This window comes from Eptesicus fuscus, chromosome 7 (genome assembly GCF_027574615.1).
Source record: "Eptesicus fuscus isolate TK198812 chromosome 7, DD_ASM_mEF_20220401, whole genome shotgun sequence".
NCBI lineage: Eukaryota > Metazoa > Chordata > Mammalia > Chiroptera > Vespertilionidae > Eptesicus > Eptesicus fuscus.
In genome coordinates, this window is record NC_072479.1 from 108,117,023 (window position 1) to 108,134,029 (window position 17,007).

Consider the following 17,007-nt stretch of genomic DNA (forward strand, 5'->3'; position numbering starts at 1 on the left):
AAGGTTCCCACCGGCCACAAGTCGCACCCGCTTTCCAACCAGGTTTCCCACAACTCTGGTGGCGCTCGGCCCACGCCCTGCCGTCGCTTCGGTGACCGTGCCTTTCTGGAGGCGTGTAGGTGGGGGTCTGAGGAACCCCTCACCTGTCCAGCTGCTGCTGAGGGGCCTCCCAAGGGCGAACCGCTTGGCCTCCACCCTCCTCCCACGATTCTTGGGCTTGGCCTCCGGGCTGGGTGACCTTGGGCACGTCCCTCAGCCTCTCGTACCCGCCTCCTTTACACAACGGGCTCAGCGCTGCACGAGATGTGCCTGACAGGCGAAGGCCCCTGCGGAGACTCCCTGAGCCCCTCTCTAGGCGCCCTCCTCCAGAGCGCCCTCCAGACACGTGCAAAGCTGGGCCCCGCCGCAGGCCACGCGCCGAGCACACCCCAGGCGCCTGCCCGCCCCTCCGAACCTCGCGCCCAGGTCTTCCCGGGGTCCGCACCTCGGGCGGTCCCGCGACGGGATGTCGGACGCTTAGCGCGGCTCCCAAGGTCCGTGGCCGGCGGCGCCTTGCCGGATCGCTACGCTCGACTCCAGTGCGCACGCGTCAACGCTGCCGCGCACGCGCGTCCGGAAGGCAGCCGGAAGTGCGCGCCGAAGGTGGCGGGGCCACCAAAGGTCACGTGCCGAACGGGGCGGTGCTCCCCGAGTCCCGCCCCTGCCCGCGAGGGCCACGCCTCCCTCAGAGGGTCCTCTCCGGGCCCTGCCCGCCCTCCCGCTCCCGTCCGCGGCGAACCAGGCACGGACACGGCTTGGCGGCTCTCGGCTTTATTGCTGCGCGTCGGTCGGCGGCAAGATGAGCTCAGAGAAGGGCGAGGGGGCAGCGAAGGGCTCGCGGTCCGAGAGCACGAGCGCCCCCTGCAGGGCTCGCCGCTGCGGGTCGCTGAGCGCGGGCGCGTCCAGGTGCACGCGGAGCCAGGGGGACCCTGCGGGCGGTGGACGGGCAGTTAGTGGGTGGGGTGGGCGGGGCGGCAGCCGGGCTGAGGCGGGGCCGGGATCCGCGCTTACCGCGTCGCAGCCTCTGGCCCACGCCAACCAGCAGCTCCGCGCCAACCCCGAACCGGAGCGGCTCCCCGGCGCGGCTGCGCCCGGCCCCCAGCTCGTGCAGGACGCGCGCCAGCGGCAGCGCCCGGACCAGCTCCACGGTGCCTGCGGGGAGGGAGTGCTGGGCGGGTGGGGCGCGTGGGGCAGGACAGGGCTTAGGAAGGGCAGGGACCTGGCGGGAGGAGGGTCTGCGGGAGCTCACCGTCCGCGGGCGCGAGCAGTTCCTCTTGCTCCCGGGCGCGGGGCAGCAGCTGCCGGCGCTGCGCGGGGGTCCCGGAGCAGAGGGCTCGGGCCAGGCCCGGGTCCACACCCTGCGTCGCGAGCATCCGCTCGAAACGGTCCCGGGCCGAGCCGTCGTCCAGCGCCGCGGCCACCCGGGCTGTGCCCTCGGCCTGGGCCTCCGCCTGTCCGTTGAGCCAGAGCAGGGCGCCCCCTGCCGGCGTGGGTCCGGGGTTTAGGTGCAGCGGAGGCGATTCTGTAGCTCCGACCCCCACACCTCTTACGTGTCCACTCACCGAGCCTAATGACCACGTCCCGCAGGTCCGGTGGCCCCGCGCCGTCCATGCAAAGCAGCGCCTCCTCCACCTCCAGGGTGTGGCCCACGCTGCGGCCCAGGGGATGGTCCATGGCTGTCAGAGCTGCTGCAACCCGGAGCCCCAGGCCTGCCCCTACATCAACCTTCGGAGACACGGTTCAGTGTGGCCCCTGCCCTGCGTCCTGCGGGGCCGCTTGTAATCAAACTCCAGCCGGTGCTGCACTCTTGGGTGCCAGGTCCCAGGAGTGAGGGGGCCCCAGAAGGGTTTGGGTGTTGGAGTGGGGGGAGCGGTGAAGCAGGCGATGTGCCTGACTTCAGAGGTGGGGGTCAGAAAGACCGCGTACCGGCCCGGGCTGAGAGCCCTGGAGGAGTCCCCAGACCCGGGCCATGTCAGCCTTGCTTGGGTAAGGTCGCTGAGTAGGGGGTGAAGGCGGAACTGGGAGTGGGGAAGCCAGGTGCTGGCAGGGACCCAGGTGGCACGGCTGCCGAGTGGATGTGGCCGAGGCACACAGGGAGCGCCTGCTGGGTCACGAAGGGGAGGCCCGCCCAGGAGACCTTCCCCCGCCCGCCCAGGCTCCTTGGGCACCGCTGCTCACCAGTGCTCTCGCCAGCTCCCGGGCCTCTGCCTGGCGTGGGAAGATGGCGGCGCCTCCGAACTTGACGTCCACCACCAGTGCAGACAGGCGCTCCACCACCTTCTTGCTGAGGATGGAGGCTGCGAGGGAGGCAGAGGGGCTGTGGGTACAGGAGAGCTGGCGCCTCCTGAGATGCAGGGCATCCTGGCTCTCAGGTCAGGCATGAGGAGGTCAAGTCCCTTAGGATGGGGGTCACGGGGCCTGGACTGTTGTGCTTCAGCCAGGTCTCCCTCTTGAGTGGTGAGGGGACGCCGACCCTGGGGTTGGGGGAGGTCCCACAGTCCCCTTATGAGAGGACCCTTTACCGGCCCATCAGAAGTCAGGGATGTTTAACATGCAGAAGGTGGGCCCTGGAGTGTGGGGTCAGGTCACCTGTGATGAGTGGCAGGCTATCAACGGTTGCTGTCACATCTCTGGCTTCATACAGGATTCCATCCGCAGGAACCAGCTCCTTGCTCTGACCCACAATACAGCAGCCCACCTTCTCCAGCAGACCTTGCATCTGGCCAAATCCCCTTACGTCAGGACTCCCAGTGACTGTCCGTGACCCCTGGTCAGTGACCCCATCACTAACCCTGATCAAGGGACTCACCAGCAACCTTGACAAATGTCCAAAACCATGACCAGTAACTTAGGAACACTTCTGATAAGTCCTCATGAATGACTAGCTCAACCCATCAGCGACATTGATCCATGTCCTATGGCCCATCAGTGATTTTTACCAAGTCCCTGTTGATGGCTCCAACCAAAATTCCACTGGTGACTTTGACCAAAGCCCAAGGATCATCAAAGATCCATGAATAACTTTGATGAACATCCTCATTAGTGACCCTAACTAATAATAACCCATCAGTGATCCTTCAGCGATTCTGGTTAATGTTTCCATCAATAATCAAGGTCAGTGACCCATCAGTGGCCTCCATATACCTGTTCTGGGCTCTGGATGACGGTGAATCCAGGAATCGACTCTAGCTTATCCAGGGTGCCCCCTGTGTGCCCCAAACCACGTCCACTGATCATAGGAACCTGTTGGACAGGGATCCTGAGTACACATGCACAGCCACCCTCCACCTCTCCCTCACCTTCCCTGGCTGGGACTTTAGCTGCAGTTAGAAGTGGTGTCCACCTGGTGGAGCAGGAATGGGAAAGAAATTGTCCTGTTTTGTTTGTTTGTTTGTTTTTTTGGGGGGTGGGCACTGGGGAAGGAGGCTGGTATCTGCTGAGGGAGGAGTACCCAGCTTTCCCCTTGGGAGTCCTTTCTCGGGTACTGAAGAGGAAGGGGTGCGAGGTAGCTTGGCCCTGTTATGGGGGCTGCTGGGAATGGGGGGGGGGCAAGAAGCTTGGGTCCTGCCTTTGGGGGCTCTTTCTGGACCAAGTTAGAGGTTGGGAGCTGCCCGCCTCTTTGAGGTCTGAGTTTCCAGTTTGGAGAGGCGGCATCTCACCTTGCAGCCACAGGCAGCCAGGGCAGGTGCCAGGACCAGGCTGACCTTGTCACCCACTCCCCCTGTGGAATGTTTGTCCACGAGCTGCTGGTGCCAGGCCTCTGGCCACTCCAGTTGCTGCCCAGAGTTGGCTAGGGCCTGGGTTAGTGCCACAGTCTCCTCCAGATCCATGCCTTGCAGTCGGATGGCCATGAGCATGGCCCCTAAGCATGGGGTACGGTGATGTAGGCAGCATGAGGGGGTGCTCTCACAGGAATGGGTTAGCCTGGGGCCAAGACGTGGTGTGTGCCGTGGTGTGCCAAGGGTAGGAGGTCTTGGCACTGGAGTTAGGAATGCCCAAGCGGCCCCACACACCTATTTGCGCGCCCTGCGCGCTCCCGTCCACCACGGCGCACACGAAACTCTGAATGTCTCGCTCACTCAGGCGACCTCCATCTCGCTTCAGGCGGATCAGCTCTGGGAGCGGCTTGGGCTCTGGCGGTGGGTCAGGAGGGCACTGGGGCCCTCTGGACCAGAGGTCACCCACTGGGGTGAGGGCCGAGGGTCCTGGGGTTACCGGGGACGCCATTGCTCCGGGCCTGCGGGCTGGGAGACACACCTGGGACCTGGGACCTGCCCCCGCCCCGTGTTCATCTGTGCAGCCTGTGCGGTTGTCCCCGCCGGTTCCTTCCTCCTGTCCGCCGCCCCCCCCACCCCCGCCCGCCGCCTTGTTTGTGTTGCCCACGTGCGTGTCTCTGGGACCAGCTCCCACTTCTCAGCCTCATAGCGGGACCCCAGCTCCTACCTGACCCGGACAGCGGCCCTCACCTTTCCTGCTTCGGGTTCCAGCCGGACCACAGACTCCGTGCAGCCTGGGAGGGGCAGTTCCCGACAGGGAGGGGCGGATCCGTGGTCACTGGCTGCCCTAGGAGGGCAGGTGGGCAGGGCCTCATAGATGGGACTCTGGACCAATGGCCGCCTGGAGGAGGCGGGATGATGTGTTTTTTAAAAAATCATTTACTACGGATATATTTTGTTTGTTAACCCTCAACCCTCACATGCTATTTTTTCCATTGCTTTTCAGAGTGGGAGGGAGGGAGGGAGGGAGTGGGGAGAGACACACACACGCACAGGTTGCCTCCCGCAAGTGCCCTTACGTCGGGTGGAGAGAATCCCGCAACTCAGGGACCCGCCCTGGATCAGACTCTGACCCGCGACCCCCAACCCTTCGGTGCGCAAGCCCACGCGCTAACCACTGAGAACACAGGCCAGGGCGATTTTTTTATTTTCAATTCTCACCTGAGGGCTTTTTAAATTGAATTTTAGGAAAAGAGGAACAGAAAGTAGTTACTTATTGATGCGCTCATTGGTTGACTCTCACTGCGGATCAAAAGAGGAAGCTTGGCCCACGGGGAGGATGCCCTAACCGCTGATCCACCGGGGCCGGGAGGCGCGGCTTTTTTTTTTTTTTTTTTTTTTGGTTCCGGCCAAAGGCCCCTCGGACTCCAGACTTCCCGGACTCGCCGGGCGCTCCCTGCCGGACTCCGTCCCGCCCCCCTCTCCCCCCCGCCCCGCCCCCTCCGGGCCCAGCGCACAGAGACGGACGGACACCGGCTGGTTCCCGAAGCTTTAAGCAAAGGTTTGTGGGCCGCGCCCGCCGGCCCATCAGTCATCCACTTCGGCCAAGGTCTGGGCCACGTAGTCCGAGTGCCGGATCCCGAAGCTCCAGCCGCCGGGCTTCCGGTACTGGGGGCCCAGGAGACGCCGCTGACCTCGCAGGCCGACCCTGCGGCTCCGCACCCGGGCCCCTGTCCGGTCTCCCCGTCACCCCACCCCTGCCCCGGTCCAAACCTCGGGCCTCAGACCCTCCATCCGGGACCCGGACTCTCGTGCCCCCGGATCTGACCCTGGGCCCCTGGACCCCAGGTCACCTGGTCCACATTGTAGGCTGCGGGTCCGGGGTTCTGGCTGTTGTCTTGGGGGAGCGACGTCCGCGGCTGCATCGAGAACTGGGGGGCCCGAGCCTTGTAGACGCCGGGGTTCACCACGGGGTAGGTGCCGGGACCTGGGGTCTGCGGAGGGGTGCTGGGCTCGGCCCCCATTGCCGCTGTCCACCGACGCCGGCCCCTGCCCGGCTGTCCCTCCCCACGCGGCCCCTCACCTTGCTGAGGTCCTCAAAGAAGCTGCCCACCACGCTGCGGCCGTAGATGGAGTAGGTTGGGGCGGAGACCTTGCCGATGACTCGCGGGCCCAGGAGCGAGGGCACCGTGTAGGTGCCGGGACCTGGAAGGCACGGGGGGGGGGGGGGGGGGGGGGTCCGGGGTGAGCCCCGCAGCCGCAGGGTCGGGTGGAAGCGCCTCCATTCCCATTGGAGGTACCGGTCACGGAACTGTGTGGTCGCACCTGGGGTGTTGTGCTCCGCCTGGACGCCCCAGTTTCGGGGGGCGATGGTGTGCCGGGGCGCGCTGGGGTACGCGGCGTTGCCCGCTCGCTCCGGGAAGTACCTGCCTGTGGGGCGACTGGGAGTGAAGGCAGAACCAGGCCTGGGTTCTGGGATTAGGGGGAACCGAGCCGCGGTTTGTCAAAACCCGTGGGGCTTGGAGTTCCTTGAGGTCCGATACGGAGCCCCGAACCTGGAGTGTTAGGGTACCCGGGGCCGGGCTTGGGTGGGGGTTCTGGGTGCAGCTTGGCCCCGGGGAGCCGGGGCCCCAGGGGTCCTGACCGGGTCCGGGAGTGAGGCTGGGCGCGGAGAGGCGCTGGCGGCCGTAGATGGAGAAGGCCGGGGTGCCGTCCCTGCCGCGCGCCGTCATGCGCGCCGGCACCAGGTAGCCGGGCCCGGGGCTGCACGAAGCCTGCTGCTTGGGGAGGCGCAGGCCGAAGGAGAAGGCGGGGGCGCGGGCCCGCGAGGGGTCGTGCAGGAGGTAACCTGCGGGCGTCCCAGCGTCACCGGGTCCGGCCGCTCTTGCCCGGGCACAGGCGTCCCCCCCCCCCGACCCCCAACAGACCTCCCGCTCTCCAGCCCAGGGTACAGCGCCCCCTCCCGGCACAGACTCGCCAGCCCTTCCGCCCACCCCACCCCGCGCAGTCACACGCGCCGGTACCCGTGTTGGAGGGCAGCTTGTATTTGGGCCCCGGGCCCCGGTAGAGCGCCGCGATGGGGCCGCGGGGCCGGTGCGGTCGCCAGGGACCGACCCAGAGGTCCGAGCCCATGGCGCGCTGGGTGCTCTACGGCCCGCAGCACCTGTGGACAGAAGGTGGCGGTCCTGGCCCCTCCTCCCCAAACTCGCAGGGGACACGCTTCCCTGCCACTCCGGGGGCGAGTCAGGCGGGGCTCCACCCGTCTCCCAGGCGCCAGGAAAACACGGTAGCTTTCCCAGCTGTGTGTGTGTGGGGGGGGGTGGGGGGGCTATCTCAGCGCTGTGGGGGGCGCAGGGCAGGGACCCAGCTCCGAGGCCTTCTCCCATCCCCCTCCCCCCCAAACTGAGTGAGTTGGTGTGCCCGCGCCAAGTTTGGACTCAGCGCCGCCGGAAGGGAATTCCCCGGGTTCTGGGGGGCTGGGGTATGTTGAGGGCATCTGGTGAAGATTCCACAGCAGGGGAGCGGCACCGGGACCGGGTGGGGTGTCTGGAGTGGGGTCTGAAGTTGATGCACTAACCTGCTCCTGTGGCTACCGGCTGGGAAGGCAAGTGGGGTGCCAGGGCCAACTCCCAGACCCCATTGTGTCCCGGTCCTGCCGCCTGGCAACCCAGCTGTCTGGCCACGCCCTCTCCTCCTTGGAGCCTGGTGTTGGCCACGGAGCAGGCGGGCCTCAGGCTCCCCCAGACTTCATACACCCATTCCAGGAATGGTCAGTTGTTCAGACGAAAAGCAGGTATGAGAACAAAAAATTGTAATATAATCAGCAGGCTCAGTTTATTATTATGTGGAGAGAGAGAGCGTTGCATCTATTTAAGCCCACAGAATATATGCAAAATATCATTGTGTGCCAGGCCACACATATACGTACATACACCCATGCAAACAAAGAGATAAACTAGGACAGATGACTTGATTGTAATCCAAAGCAATTCTAAACAAACAGTAAAATGTTTAAAAAGCAAGCAAACTTAAAAATTTAATAGTTAGAAATTAGAAAATTATCTTTAAAAAAACCCTGAATCAAAGAAAAACTCAAATACGAAGTTTCAAAGTAGATATAAAACTGCAAAGGTACATGCATTCACACCCAGCTCTATAGGACATAGCTAAAGCTGTGTTCAGACGGAAACAAAATCTTCCTCGATTTCATTATTAATGAAAAAAAATTTTAATAAACATCTTACAAATATTAGAAAAAAGAACAGTCAAGTGCACCGTTCTTTAGACCCAGAAAGAATGGGTCTGTTCTGCCCAGCTTGGCACTCCCACCAGCTCCGAGAAGGGAAAGGGGCAGGCAGGAGTGTCCCGTGGTCTGGTGGGAATTCCTGGCCTTTGTCAAGTGAGTGCCAGCCCAGGAGTGAGAACCAAGACGGACTGTGGTGATGGCCAGCTGCACCTTGCTCCCCACCTCAGGGCAGCCTGGAAATGCAGGAAATTCACACTCCATGGGGAAGGCCTTTTAAAACTATATTTATTGATGAGAGAGAAACATGGATTTACTGTTTCGCTTATGCATGCATTCATTGGTGCATACATGGTTGCTTCTTGTTTGTGCCCTGACCGGAGAGTGAACCCTGGCATATTGGGGCAATGCTCTCTAACCATCTGAGCTACCTGGCCAGGGCCAAAGGGAAGAGCTTTGATTGGATTAATTCTTCCCCTGAAGGACAATACTGAGAAATGATGAATTTATTTGGCCTCTTGGAGGCTGATCCCTTGAGAAGGAGCAGTCAGCACGCTCAGTACCCAGTAGTGGCTTCCTCCCTACCCTGCTCCCTGGGGTCAGACCTTCATAAAGCAGTGCTCAGAGTTTCTGCCTCAGCTTTGCTTTCCTAGGAACCCGGGCTTAGTCAATTTACTTTTCAGTCTTTATTTAATTATAAGGACATTAAAAACTATGGTCATGAGTCCTAGCTGGTTTGGCTCAATGGGTAGAGGGGACTGAAGGCTCCGGGTTTGATTCTGGTCAAGGGCATGTACCTCGGTGGCAGGCTCCGCCCTGGCCCCAGCCCTGGCCTGTGCAGGAGGCAACCAATCAATGTGTTTCTCTCACATCGCTGTTTCTCTCCATCTTTCCCTCTCTTTCCCACTCGTCTCTAAAAATTAATGGAAAAATATCCTCAAGTGAGGATTAAAAAATAATAATAATAATAAAATCAACAAAAACATATTTCAAAAAAAACAAACACCCAAACAATTAAAAAAAATAAAACTATGGTCATGGGTTCTCCCGAAATATGGTTTTAGTTATACCTGTAGTTTTTGATACACAACATTCTTATTGTTATTAATTTTAAAAAATAGCTTGGCTATTAAAAATGAAACTATGAAAAAAAAAAGAAGAAACTATGAGCATTTTTGTGCAGGTGTTTGTGCAGACATTTCAGTTCTCCGGGATAAATGCCAGGACTATTGCTGGGTGGATGGAAACTATATGTTTGTTTGTGTTTTAAGAAACTGCCAACTTTTCAGAGTGGTTGAACCATTTTGATGTTATGCTGCTGAGAGTCATCCACATCAAATTGGAATCCAATGGGTGACCTCTTGGTTCATGGGTCGACGCTCAACCATTGAGCCACACAGGCCGGGCCTATAATACAGTTTTAAAATAGCTACTTAAAAGTTTACATCCTGCCCTAGCCGGTTTGGCTTGGTGGATAGAGCGTCAGCCTGCGGACTGAAGGGTCCTGGGTTCGGTTCCGGTCAAGGGCATGTACCTTGGTTGCAGGTACAAAGATGTTTGAGGCAGCTGATGGATGTTTCTCTCTCATAGATGTTTCTAGCTGTCTAGCCCTCTCCCTTCTTCTCTGTAAAAAATCAATAATATATATATATATTTTAAAAGTTTACATCTGCTCAGACTACATACATTTGAAAGAGATTGTGGCCCCTTCTGTAACCTTGAGATGTTATTTTGGAGGACGATATGCATAGCACCTACCACCAGAGGGCGCTCTGTATACACTGCACCACCTGGACCCTCCCCTCCTCTTCCCACTGAAGGTACAGTTTGTCTAGTTTTAAGGTTTATCACCAGGGAAATATTTTGTAATGTGTGGCAAGGAAGATATATTTTTCTTTTGACTTTGTTCTTGCTTTTTAAAAAAATATATTTTTATTGATTTCAGAGAGGAAGGGGGGGGAGAGAGAGAGAGAGAGAGAGAGAGAGCTATCAATAATGATAGAGAATCATTGATCAGCTGCCTCCTGCACACCCCCTAATGGGGATCGAGCCTGCAACCCAGGCATGTGCCCTTGACTGGAATCGAACCTGAGACTCTTCAGTCCCCAGGCCAACACTCTATCCACTGAGCCAAACCAACTAGGGCTGTTCTTACTTTTCACAAAATTTAAAACAAATACATATGGTGTGTATGACTTCTACCTTCAACATTATCATCAGTATTATGGCAGGCCTCCTCCTCCTCCCATTCTGGTACCAAATACTTCTAAATAAAACACTTGGTTTTGTTTTCACAACTGTTATTTCTTGCTTTGCTTATTTATTAAATACTAGAGGCCCAGTGCATGGAATTCATGCATGGGGGTGGGGGAAGGAGGTTGTCCCCTCAGCCCAGCCTGCACTCTCTCCAATCCGGGACCCCTCAGAGGATGTCCAACTGCCTGTTTAGGCCAAATCCCAGGGCCTAAACCAGCAGTTGGACATACTCACAATCCTGGACTGCTGGCTCCTAATGACTCACCTGCCTGCCTGCCGGGTCACCCCCAACTGCCCCCTGTGTCAGCCTGGTTGCCCCCAACTGCTTCCCTCTGCCAGCCTGGTCACCCCCAACTGCCCCCCCTGCTGGCCTGGTCATCCCTCACAGCCCCCCTGCTGGCCTGGTCACCCCACGCAGCCTGCTGTTCAGTCGTTTGGTCGTCCCTTACTAACCCCCTTGCCGGCCTGGTTGTAGGCAGCCATCTTGTGAGGGTGTGATGGTCAATTTGCATATTACCACTTTATTATATAGGATTGGTTGTTGATGCTAACCTAATGATTCTTAATTTCTAAATTGTTGAGACATGAGTCTAGACATTCCGTCCTGGTTTAGGTGACTTAATTGAAAACAGACTCATCTGGACAGAGCCAGTCTGTGGAGAGACAGCAGGCCTTGACTGAGGTCAGTGTCCTGTTGCCGGGACTCTTGCATGCACACCTTAGCTCTCAGTGAACACACTCCTGAGGGCTGTTCCCAGGCCTGAAAATTCTTTAATGCATTTCTTGATACTTGGAAAAACAAGATATGCCAAGTCCCTTTGGTGGGAACATACAAGTGTATAATGTAATCAGTGCTCCTGGTCACCCTCGCCGACGGGACCTTACATGGTTCCGTTAGAACATCTATGACTGGCCTATGATGCAGAATAATGACAGTTCGAGGACCGTGTGATAGTATTTGTCATTTTAACCATTTGTAAGGGCACAATTCAGTGGCGCTAAATACATTCACAATGCTGTGTATCCATCACCACTACCTATATCCAAAATTTTTTCATCATCCCCAACACAAACTCTGAACCCATTAAACAATAAGTCCTTCTCTCCTCCCAGTCCCTGGTAATCGCTAATCTACTTCCTATCTCTGAATTTGACTACGCTAAGTACCTCATTTAAGTGAAATCATCCAGTGAAATCATTCTCTGTCTGGCTTATTGCACTTAGTGTGCTGTGTTCAAGGAGAACAGATGTAGCATGTGTCAGAATTTCCTTCCTTTTATGGCTGCTTGAATTTGTGTACATGCCACAATTTGTTTATCCACCTGTGGATGGACATTTGGGCTGTTCCTTCTTTTTGACTATTGTGAATGAGCAGAGCTATGAACGTGTGTACGTATACACATTTGAGTACTTGTCTTTAATTCTTTTAGATGTATGCCTTAAATTGCTGGGTCACATGGTAGTTTTATGTTTAGCTTTACGAAGACACAGTGGCTGAACCATTTTACATTCCCTCTAGAAATATGTGAGAGTTCAAGTTTCTCCAGTCTTGCCAATACTTTTTAAAAAATATATTTTTTAAATTTATTTCAGAGAGGAAGGGAGATAGATAGAAACATCAATGATGAGAGAGAATCATTGATTGACTGCCTCCTGCACACCCGCTACTGGGGATCAAGCCTGCAACCCTAGCATATGCCCTTGACCAGAATCGAACCCAGGACCCTTCAGTCTGCAGGCTGATGCTCTATCCACTGAGCCAAACCAACTAGAGCTTGCCAACACTTTTATTTACTCTTTTTAATTTATAGCCATCATAGTGGATGTGAAGTGGTACATTGTTGTGGTTTAGATTTGCATTTCCCCAATGACTAATGATGTTAAGCATCTTTTCATATGCTTACTAGTCATCTATATATTTTCTTTTGAGAAATGCCTAATCAAGACCTTTGCCCATTAAAATATATGGGTTGTGTGTTTTTGTTGTTGAGGTGTTAAGAGTTCTTCATACATTCTGTATATCTGATCCTTATCAGATATATGATTTGAAAACATTTTCTCCCATTCTGCAAGTTGTCACTTTTATTTTTTTTATTTTTATTTTATTTTATTTTTTAAGTTGTCACTTTTAAAAATCATATCCTATGATGCACAAAAGCTTTACATTTTGTTGAGGTTTTTCTATTTTTTTTCTTTTGTTGCTCATTTTTATTGGTGTCATATCTAAGAATCCATTGCAAAATCCAAGATCATGAAATTTACTCCTGTGTTTTCTTCTAAGAGTTTTATGGTTTTAGCTTTTATATTTAGAATGTTGATTCATTTGAGTTAATTTATGTATACAGTATAAGGTAGGGATCCAACTTCATTCTTTTGCATGTGAATATCCAGCTGTCCCAGCACCTTTACTGATGAGACTATTATTCTCCAATCAATGGTCTTGGCACCATTGTAAAAAATCAATTGGCTAGCCTGGCTGGTGTGGCTTAGTGGCTGAGCATCGACCTGTGAACCAGGCAGTCACGGTTCGATTCCTGGTCAGGGAACATGCCCGGTTGCAGGTTCAATCCCTAGTGTGGGGTGTGCAGGAGGCAGCTGATCAATGATTCTCTCTCATCACTGATATTTCTATCTCTCTCTCCCTCTCCCTTCCTCTCTGAAATAAATAAAAATATTTAAAAAATCAATTGGCTTAGAGACACATGAGTTTATTTCTGGACTTTCAGTTCTATTGTATTCATCTATATGTCTACCACACTGCTTTGAATAGTGTAGCTTTGTAGTAAGTTCTGAAATTAGGAAGTTTGTCTTCCAACTTTGTTCCTTGTCACAATTGCTTTGGCTATTCAGGGCCTCTTTCAATTCCATATCATTTTGAGGATGGGCTTTGCCATTTCTGCAAAAATGGCTATTGGAATTTTGATAGAGGTCCCATTGAATCTGTAGGTCACTGTGGGCAGTATTGACATCTTAACAATATTGTCTTCCAATCCACGAACACAGGATGTCTTTCCACTTATTTAGGTCCGCTTTAATTTCAGCAATTTTTTTTAGTTTTCAGCTTCTTTGGTTAGATTTATTCCCAAGTATTTAATTCTTTTAAATATATTGTAAGTGGAATTGCTTTCTTTTCAGATTGTTTGTTGCTGGTGTATAGCAACACAACTGATTTTTGTGTGTTGATCTTGTATTTTGCAGTTTTGCTGAAATTGTTCATTAGCTCAAGTTGCTTTCTTTTTGGTTCTTTGAGATTTTCTAGTATAAGATCATGTCATTTGTAAATTGAGATAGTTTTACCTCTTCCTTTCAAATCTGGATGCCTTTTTCTTTCTTTTTCTTCACTAATAGCTCTAAGATTTCAGTACAGTGTTAAATAGCAGCAATGAAAGCAGGCACTCTTTCCTTGTTTCTGTCCTTAGGGGATAGAACATTTTCAGTCTTTCACCATTGAACATGTTAACCGTGGGATTTTCTTAAGTACCCTTTATCACGTCAAAGTTCCTTTTGATTCTTACTAGTAGTTTTCTGAGTGTTTTCTTCATGAACAGGTACTGGATTTAAAGAATAATCCTTGTACTTTCTGTGTCAATTGAGATGATCATGTGTTTTTTTCCTTTGTTCTATTAATGTCCTCTAGTTCATTAATGTAGTCTAAAATTAATGTATTCTAATCAATATACCTCATTGATTGATTTTCTTTTTTTTTGAGTGCAAATATTAGTTTTATTTCCAATGCACTGAATAGGTAACAATAAACTTCAAAAAAGAATATCACCAACGGTCTCCAACTTTCTTTCTTTTTTTTTTTTTCATTAGAAGAAGCACTTTATTTTTATTTATTTATTTATTTTTAAATTTCTTTATTGATTAAGGTGTCACATATTTGTCCTCATCCCCCCATTCCCATCCCACACCCCTCCCCATGGATGCCCCAACCCCCTGTTGAACTTAACCATTGGATAGGCTCATATGCATGCACACAAGTCCTTTGGTTGATCTCTCCCCCCTCCCCCCAACCTCCCCTATCCTCCCTCTGAGGCCCGATAGTCCGATCGATGCCTCCTTGTTTCTGGTTCTGTTCTTGTTCATCAGTCTATGTTGTTCATCATTTCCCCTAGATGAGCGAGATCATGTGTCACTAGAGATATACTTATAAGAACTGAATGTGAGACGAGCAATAATAGTTATGCTGACAGGCAAATGAATCAGTCTGTAGTGAGTTTCTTTCTGGACCAACAGTTCTTTAGAGACCCAATTTCAATGTCCACCAGTTCCTTATGTGTACATGTCAGCACTGACCCCTCAGCTCTGGATGGTGGACAAATGGTGGTAACGGAGGTCCGACTCCCTCTGGTTTGGTCTCGGCCGGACCCAGGGGCACGGCTTCACCCGGACTCAGGGGCACGTGGCCTCACCCAGACCCAGGGCGTGTGGCCTCTCCCAGACCCAGGGGCGCGTGGCCTCACCTGGACCTAGGTGCGCGAGACCTCACCCGGATCCAGGGACACATGGCCTCACCCGGACCCGGGGGCGCGTGGCCTCTCCCAGACCCGGGGGCGCGTGGCCTCACCTGGAGCTAGGTGCGCGCGGCCTCACCCGGACCTGGGACCCAGCCTCACCCGGATCCAGGGACACATGGCCTCACCCGGACCCGGGGGCGCGTGGCCTCTCCCAGACCCAGGGGCGCGTGGCCTCACCCAGACCCGGGACCCAGCCTCACCCGGATCCAGGGACACATGGCCTCACCTGGACCCAGGGGCACGTGGCCTCTCCCAGACCCAGGGGCATGTGGCCTCACCCGGACCTAGGTGTGCGAGGCCTCACCCGGATCCAGGGACACATGGCCTCACCCGGACCCGGGGGCGTGTGGCCTCACCCGGAGCTAGGTGCGCGAGGCCTCACCCGGATCCAGGGACACATGGCCTCACCCGGACCCGGGGACACATGGCCTCACCCGGACCCGGGGGTGCGTGGCCTCTCCCAGACGCAGGGGCGCGTGGCCTCACCCGGAGCTAGGTGCGCGAGGCCTCACCCGGACCCGGGACCCAGCCTCACCCGGATCCAGGGACACATGGCCTCACCTGGACCTGGGGGCGCGTGGCCTCTCCCAGACCCAGGGACACGTGGCCTCACCCGGACCCAGGGACACATGGCCTCACCCGGACCCGGGGGCGCGTGGCCTCACCCGGAGCCAGGTGCGCGAGGCCTCACCCGGACCCGGGACCCAGCCTCACCCGGATCCAGGGACACATGGCCTCACCTGGACCCGGGGGCGCGTGGCCTCACCCAGACCTAGGTGTGCGAGGCCTCACCCGGACCTGGGACCCAGCCTCACCCGGATCCAGGGACACATGGCCTTACCTGGACCCGGGGGCGCGTGGCCTCACCCAGACCTAGGTGTGCGAGGCCTCACCCGGATCCAGGGACACATGGCCTCACCCGGACCTAGGTGATTGATTTTCTTACATTGAATCCCCCCTTGCATTCTTGGGATAAGTTCCATTTGGTTATGATGTGTAACACTCTTAATATGGTATTGGATTCAATTTGGTACTATTTTGTTGAGGATTTTTGCATCTATATTCATAAGGGGTACTAGTCTGTAATTTTCTTTTCCTGTGATTTATTTATCTGGCTTTGGTATCAGTATAATGCTAACATTATGGAATGAATTAGGAAGTGTTCCTGCCTCTTCAATTTTAGGGAAGAGTTTCAGAAGGGTTGATGTTAAAGATTCTTCTTCTTTTTTTAATTTTTAATCCTCACCTGAGAACATTTTTTTCATTGACTTTTAGAGACACACACACACACAGAAATATCTATGTGAGAGAGATATATCGACTGGCTGCTTTTGCACATGCCCTGATCAGGATTGGGGATTGAGCCTGCAACTGAGGTACATGCCCTTGACCGCAATCGAACCTGGGATCCTTCAGTCCACAGGCCAACGCTCTTTCCACGGTGCTAAACTGGCTAGGGCAAGGATTACTCTTGAAATGTTTGGTAGAATTCACCAGTGAAGCTATCTGGTCCTGGGCTTTTCTCTGTTGGAAGGTTTTAGATTACTGATTCAACCTCTTTACTTGTTATAGGTCTGTTGAGACTTTCTGTTTCTTTATATAGAAGAATTTCTTTTTTTAAAATATATTTTTATTGATTTCAGAGAGGGAGAGGGAGAGAGAGAGAGAGAGAGAGAGAAACATCAATGATGAGAGAGAATCACTGATTGGCTGCCTCCTGCATGTTCCCCACTGGGGATCAAGCCCACAACCTGGGCATGTGCCCTTGACCAGAATTGAACCTGGGACCTTTCAGTTCGCAGGCCGACGCTCTATCCACTAAGCCAAACTGACCAGGGCGAGGTTTTCTATTTCTTATGAGTCTATTTTGGTGGTTTGTGTCTGGCTAGTTTGTGAACTTTTCTATTTCATCTAGGTTATCTAATTCATTGGGATGTAATTGTTCATAGTATTCTCTTATAATACTTTTCTTTCTGCAATGTCAGTAGTAATGTTCCTACTTTCATTTTTGATTTTAGTTATTTGTGTCTTTTTCCTTTTTTCTAAAGTCAATGTTCATTTAGATTTATTAACGTACCACTCTTTGTTGTTGCTTTTCTTTCCTTCTGGCATTCTCAGTTCTTTGATCTGGTCTGATTTTCTTTATGCCTAAAATACATAGTTTAGAATTTACTTTTAGTGAAGATGCTCACTATTTGTCTGAAAATATATTTTTAAATATATTTTATTGTTT

At 53.7% G+C, this 17,007-nt stretch overlaps 2 protein-coding genes across 2 annotated transcripts; both read right to left on the reverse strand.

The window, feature by feature from the left end:
- Window positions 1–792: 792 nt before the first annotated feature.
- On the reverse strand, window positions 793–4,555 carry TYMP (thymidine phosphorylase). Its single transcript, XM_008155483.3, has 10 exons — window positions 4,483–4,555; window positions 4,053–4,283; window positions 3,699–3,901; window positions 3,184–3,282; window positions 2,629–2,758; window positions 2,218–2,336; window positions 1,602–1,764; window positions 1,289–1,519; window positions 1,051–1,191; window positions 793–968 (listed from the first exon to the last, which is right to left on the reverse strand). Exons 2-10 carry the CDS (start codon window positions 4,264–4,266, stop codon window positions 811–813), a joined length of 1,458 nt encoding a protein of 485 aa, XP_008153705.2. The 5' UTR covers window positions 4,267–4,283; window positions 4,483–4,555; the 3' UTR covers window positions 793–810.
- Window positions 4,556–5,292: 737 nt separating this feature from the next.
- Window positions 5,293–7,350, reverse strand: ODF3B (outer dense fiber of sperm tails 3B). Its single transcript, XM_008155432.3, has 7 exons — window positions 7,333–7,350; window positions 6,779–6,918; window positions 6,400–6,603; window positions 6,081–6,185; window positions 5,839–5,960; window positions 5,609–5,749; window positions 5,293–5,423 (listed from the first exon to the last, which is right to left on the reverse strand). Exons 2-7 carry the CDS (start codon window positions 6,885–6,887, stop codon window positions 5,343–5,345), a joined length of 762 nt encoding a protein of 253 aa, XP_008153654.1. The 5' UTR covers window positions 6,888–6,918; window positions 7,333–7,350; the 3' UTR covers window positions 5,293–5,342.
- Window positions 7,351–17,007: the final 9,657 nt, after the last annotated feature.